Raw genomic sequence first — 4,988 nt, 5'->3', positions numbered from 1 at the left:
CCCACATTGGAGGGGCTCCGCTAAACCCCCAAACCAAACCTGCTGTCGCCGGTCCATCCGATCCGAACACATCTGGACTGTGCAGAACCGCTCTCCTGGAGTGCCCGTGGGCTCAAACAGTGCCACGAGGGGTCCTGGGCTGCCCTGCGGACCCTCAGCCCAACCAAGACCCCCTAGCTGGGCTGCTTCCCAACAGCCCCCTCAGGCACAGATGCCTGTGACAAACAGACCATCCATGGGCGAGCTGTCCTTGTGAAATGCATGACCACCTCCACCAAGCCCCGCCCCACCTGAGCGCCCCAGCCCCACACTTCCCGAACAAACACCCGCCACACAGTCTGCTGCAGCTCTTTATTATGCTTCCAGGTCTACAAATTTGAGCTCTGAAAAAAGATTCATAAAACAGTCTGTGAAATCACTCTCTCGATTCAGTCCATTTCCGATGCAGTTTACGGTGTAGAATGATCTATTTCGTCTACGCTGTCTAAAACACAGCCACATTAGGTTTCTCTAGTCATTATACGCACTCTGGCGTTTTAGGAAAGCCAAGATCAAGATAAAAAATATGAGCAGATTTACCCAATTGCAATGGCTCGTTCCCCAGCACGGACTCTGGGCTGCCGATGGCAGGTCCCCGGCGGTGGGCGCCGGCTCTGCGTGAGCTGTCGGGGATGACACAGTAGCGCCCGGGCAGGCCTCGCCGGAAGGCCAAACCCGGTTCTCTGGCAGTGCGAGCGCGTCGGCTTGTAGAGAGCCGTACGGGAAGCCATTTCTAAACGTGGCCGTCATACACAAGAAGCCTCCTATCACGGGGCGACCGCACTGTGGGCAGATATGAAGCGGCATGTCAAATCAAGACGCCGCCGCTGGCCACAGCGGGGGTTGGTTTCCACTCTCTGTTCCCTTTTGAAGGAGGTGCATGTCACCAAGGCCCGGGGACTGAAGGCTCCCAGGTGGCCCTTGGAAGGCCAGCGTCTGCAGACCACCAGTGGTGGCTGGACTAGGGAGTCCAGAGAAGTGGGGGGACACTTGGACACGGGTGGGGAGGCGGGTGAACAGAGAGCTACTACATCAGACGGGAGGCTTCTCCAGGCAATATGAAAAACCAAAACCCTATAGACTGTGTGCAAAGGGCACGAGACCCTGTGCAGAGCCGTCCGGTCTTCCCTGCGGGCTGAGCGGTGGTCCCTGGTTCCCGGCAGCCGGCTTCTCCGGAACACGCTGCCAGCATTAAGAGCCATAGCGATCCTAGAGAGGGGACAAAACAAAGCCACCAGAGCTCAGCGTCCCGCATCCGCCACAAACACTGAGCCCCAAGGAGGCCGACGGAGGGAGGCAGGCATGGCAGCAGGGCCGGGCCTGGCAACCCTGCAGGGATTTGTGTGAGCTGTGATATATATTTTCCCGCCAAAGAAGGTGGTTTCTCTGAGTAATTCGATGGAAATGATCATCACATCAGGTAGCAAACCAGCATATGCAACCCTGTTGACTACTGAACAAACAAACAAACAAACAAACAACTCACTGCCCTCGAGTCCAGGCTGACTCATCGCCACTCTGTAGGGCGGGGCGGGGCTGCCCTGTGGGTTTCCGACACTAACTCTCCAGGGGAGTAGAAAGCCTCAGCTACCTCCCATGGAGAGGCTGGTGGTTTCAAACCGCTGACCCGGTGGTGAGCAGCCCAACACGTAACCACTACGCCACCATTCCTCCTTTAGCAAAGGACCCTCCTTTTAACTTTCAAAAGGTACTTGCGAAATCCAGGACTAAAATCAAATTCAACAGCATGCTAGCCCCGACACAGCACGGACATCTACTCGGCTACAGAGCAGCGCAAGCAGCGGAGCCTGGCGCCCCAGTGGCGGAGCCTTGAGGGCCGGGTGCTGATGGAAGTCGGACAGCAGCACAGGGCACCTGCTGGGTGACTCCCCAGACAGGAAACATCTAGAACAGGCAGAAGCGGACACACAAGAAGCATACCAGGGCTGGTGGGGCTAGGGGCTTCCTGATAGATGAGGTCAGGGTGGGGGAGACGTTTGGGAAATGGGTAGTGGCGATGGTTCCCCAGTCTGCAGGTGGAATTCCCCCATGAGGGTCAAGCTATGGTAAATGCCATGTGCTCTGCTCAGTGCAACCAACAGGGCGGGGTGCAGAAGCTGCCCGTGTGAGGTGGGATTCCCGGTCAGTTTCATTTCCTTCTTAATGGTGCTTGTTCAGCATCTCTGTCTTTTCCAGTGGGGGAGGGGCCCCCGATAATGAGCATGAGGATTCCTGTCACCACCCCACTTCCCAAGTTGGACACTGGAATCGGTTAAAGAAATATAACTGAGAATTTCTGGCTTTGCCAACCTCTTGGGTTACATTGCAGCAAACATACAAATGATGTAACAAGGGACTGAACCGGAGCTCTCCCAGCAGCCTGGGAGTAGCCCGACTCTCACTTCCTCAGCGCCCTCCACGTGCCCCTCCACCCCAGTGACCTCACGTCCGCCCCGGCGCGACCCGCCCCACTGACCTGGATGGACGTCATGACGCCATTGGCAAAGACGGAGAGCTTCCCGGCCACGGACCTCACGCCCTGCTTGAACTGCGCCATGTCGGGTGCAGCGGGCAGCACGCTGCTCAGGTTGTAGTTCCCTGCACACACGATATGCAGCGTCATTGCGCTCTACCAGGAGGGCCCCGGGAGCATGCCCCACGCTGCCCCTCTGCACCCGCGGCTGTGGTCACAGAGGAGGACTGGGCGGCCCCACCACAGACCAGCTGAGAGAAGACACAGCGCTGAGTGTGGCCTGCCACTTCCAAGCTGGGTGCTTTTGGACAAGTCCCTCACCCTCTCAGGGGCCTGTACCGCCTGGGTACTCTGCCACCCTCTGTCCCAGCCATAGTGGGCACATGACCAGGCCTGGCCAGAGCCTCCCCTGGGAGTCCTTTCCTGGAGTGAACACTAAGACGAGACTCCTGCTCCCATCCCTCCCTGCAGGGCAGACAGACAGAGGGAGCCGGTCGGTCACTGCACGAGAGAACCAGCCCATTGCCCAGAGAGCACGCCAGAAATGCAGTGTCCCGGTGGCTCGGTTTTGTCAGGTGCACCAGGCAGTATGCTGGTGTGTCTGCTCAGGTGAGTCTGAGCCAGGCTTCTCCTGTGTCCATTCTGATGGTCCTGAGGCCCCGGCCTGCTCACACACGAGGGACAGCGCCTCGAGATAGCACAGGGACAAACCTTGGTTTCAGCGATGTGACCCGGCCACACCTGCTGTCTCTGAAGCCACAGAAGCGTCAGCCTCGTCCCTGCGCATGAGCTCAACAGAGAGGGTGGCCTTGTCCTTCAGTCACTACACTCGTAGCCCAGGGCCCTAGCCACCCTAGGGACGTCTCCCTGCTCCACACAGCGCTGGACGTGCTGGGCAGCCATGCGGTCCCCTGAGCGACGGGCACCACAGAGCCAGGGGGCTGGTCAGCTGGACCAGAGCTCGGCGGGCAGTTCCTGATCTGCTTGAGAGGCCCGTCCAGCCGTGCTGGGGCTGGGGCAGGGCACGTCTGCACCATGGGGTCTGCTCCCCCTCAGAGCTGATCACCCGCTCACTGACTGCCCTCGGTGGGTGCCACGTGGCCCTCCTGTGTCCTTCCCGCCTACCGCTGTGAGCATGTGGAGGTCAAGGGGGCAATAAGATGGCAGAGCCTGAGCTCTGGCCCCCCCGGAACGTACACACACGCACACGCACACGTGTGCACACTACTTCCCGGGCCAAGAGAAGCCACGAGAACCACAAGTGAGCGTGTTCTCCTGTGGCTTGGTGCTTACGCAACGCAACTCCACTTCATCCTGACACCCTCACTCCCCGGGGCCACGTACGTAACGTGGCAGCTTGTGCAGCAGAGGTAGTCCCTCCCCGGCACCCCCACCTCCCCTCAGCAGGCCTGACACCTGGCTTGGACAGGCTCCAGCTCTGATATCCAAGCCGCCCTTGGCGGTGGCACCCACCCTGCTGGCTGTCCACGCATCCACGCTCGGCCCCAGGGCGGCTGGGGCAGCGGTCAGGGGTGACAGGTGTCACAGAAGCCTCCTTTGTGCATGTGGTCACGGGTGTGAGGAAATGACAGCTCATGGAAGAGCCTCCTGACCCCTGCACTCGCTCGGCTGGGTCACCAGGCCCATCCCGGAAGACTGCCCTGTCAGAGGGCACTGCCTGCTAGGACAGCAGAGGGGCCTTGACGGCAGGGGGCTGGCATGCGCCTTTCCTGGGTGTCGAGAGCAGACTGGGGTGGGGTGGGGGTCACAGGGTGTGTGCGCGCAGTCATGACGTAAGCAGGCCGTCAGAAAGCCGCTGCAGGGTCCAGGCAGACGGGGTGTGCTGGGGGGCAGGGAGGCTGAGGGCCAACAGTGAGGAGCAGGAGCAGGTAGAGTGGAGGGTCCAGTCGGCCTGGTGCCCCAGAGCCCTGTGTCCGGCGGGTGCACTGCTCGCTGGGGCTGAGGGTCTGTGTCTGTCGGGCACTTGCTCTACGGAGTGGGGTCTCGCTCATCCTCCTCCAGGGTGCAGGCTCCTGAGGGAGCACACTCTCCCATCGTTAACTCCTGGTTCTGGCCATCCTGGAGGCTGTGTCTCTTGCTTTGTCTCCAATCCAGGGACATTGGCACATGGTGTTTGAGTAAACATTTATTTTCTAAAGAGCCTTGGAGGCTCCCACCCCCACCCGCCCCCGTAGCCTCTCTCTGACAGCCTTCATCTCCATGGGTGGCCGGGCTCTCACATGCCCTCCCTCCCTCCCGAGCGGTCTTGCTCCCACAGGTCAGGGCTCCCGCTGGCCTCTCGGACATCATTTCTGAATCTTTCCCGCAATGCCCTTTGTTGCCCAATTGCCTTTGGCCGGCAGATCCCAAGCCTTATTAGGTCTCTGACCTCAGAATTCTCCACCCTCCTGGTGGACACATTGTGTGGAGCATTACAGACTGTGGATGACAGAGACAGCCCATCGCTGCAGCCATG

The 4,988-nt window shown here is 59.9% G+C and overlaps 1 protein-coding gene and 1 pseudogene across 3 annotated transcripts in view; both read right to left on the bottom strand.

Moving 5' to 3' along the window:
* Positions 1-789, bottom strand: part of LOC115869718 — a 6,664-nt pseudogene extending 5,875 nt beyond the window's left edge.
* Positions 338-4,988, bottom strand: part of ARFGAP3 (ADP ribosylation factor GTPase activating protein 3) — a 62,049-nt gene continuing 57,398 nt past the window's right edge. For all 3 annotated transcript variants that reach the window (XM_045291495.1, XM_045291508.1, XM_045291500.1), the window contains 2 exons: positions 2,516-2,637; positions 338-1,248 (listed from right to left, as the gene is read on the bottom strand). In XM_045291495.1, the coding sequence (XP_045147430.1) occupies positions 1,231-1,248; positions 2,516-2,637 (140 nt within the window). In that variant the 3' untranslated portion in view covers positions 338-1,230. The remainder of the gene's footprint in view (positions 1,249-2,515; positions 2,638-4,988) is intronic.

The sequence above is a fragment of the Echinops telfairi genome, unplaced genomic scaffold, assembly GCF_000313985.2.
Source record: "Echinops telfairi isolate 266 unplaced genomic scaffold, ASM31398v2 ScPeMD7_2;HRSCAF=8, whole genome shotgun sequence".
Taxonomy (NCBI): Eukaryota; Metazoa; Chordata; class Mammalia; order Afrosoricida; family Tenrecidae; genus Echinops; species Echinops telfairi.
This window is presented reverse-complemented; position numbering and strand designations above follow the sequence as displayed.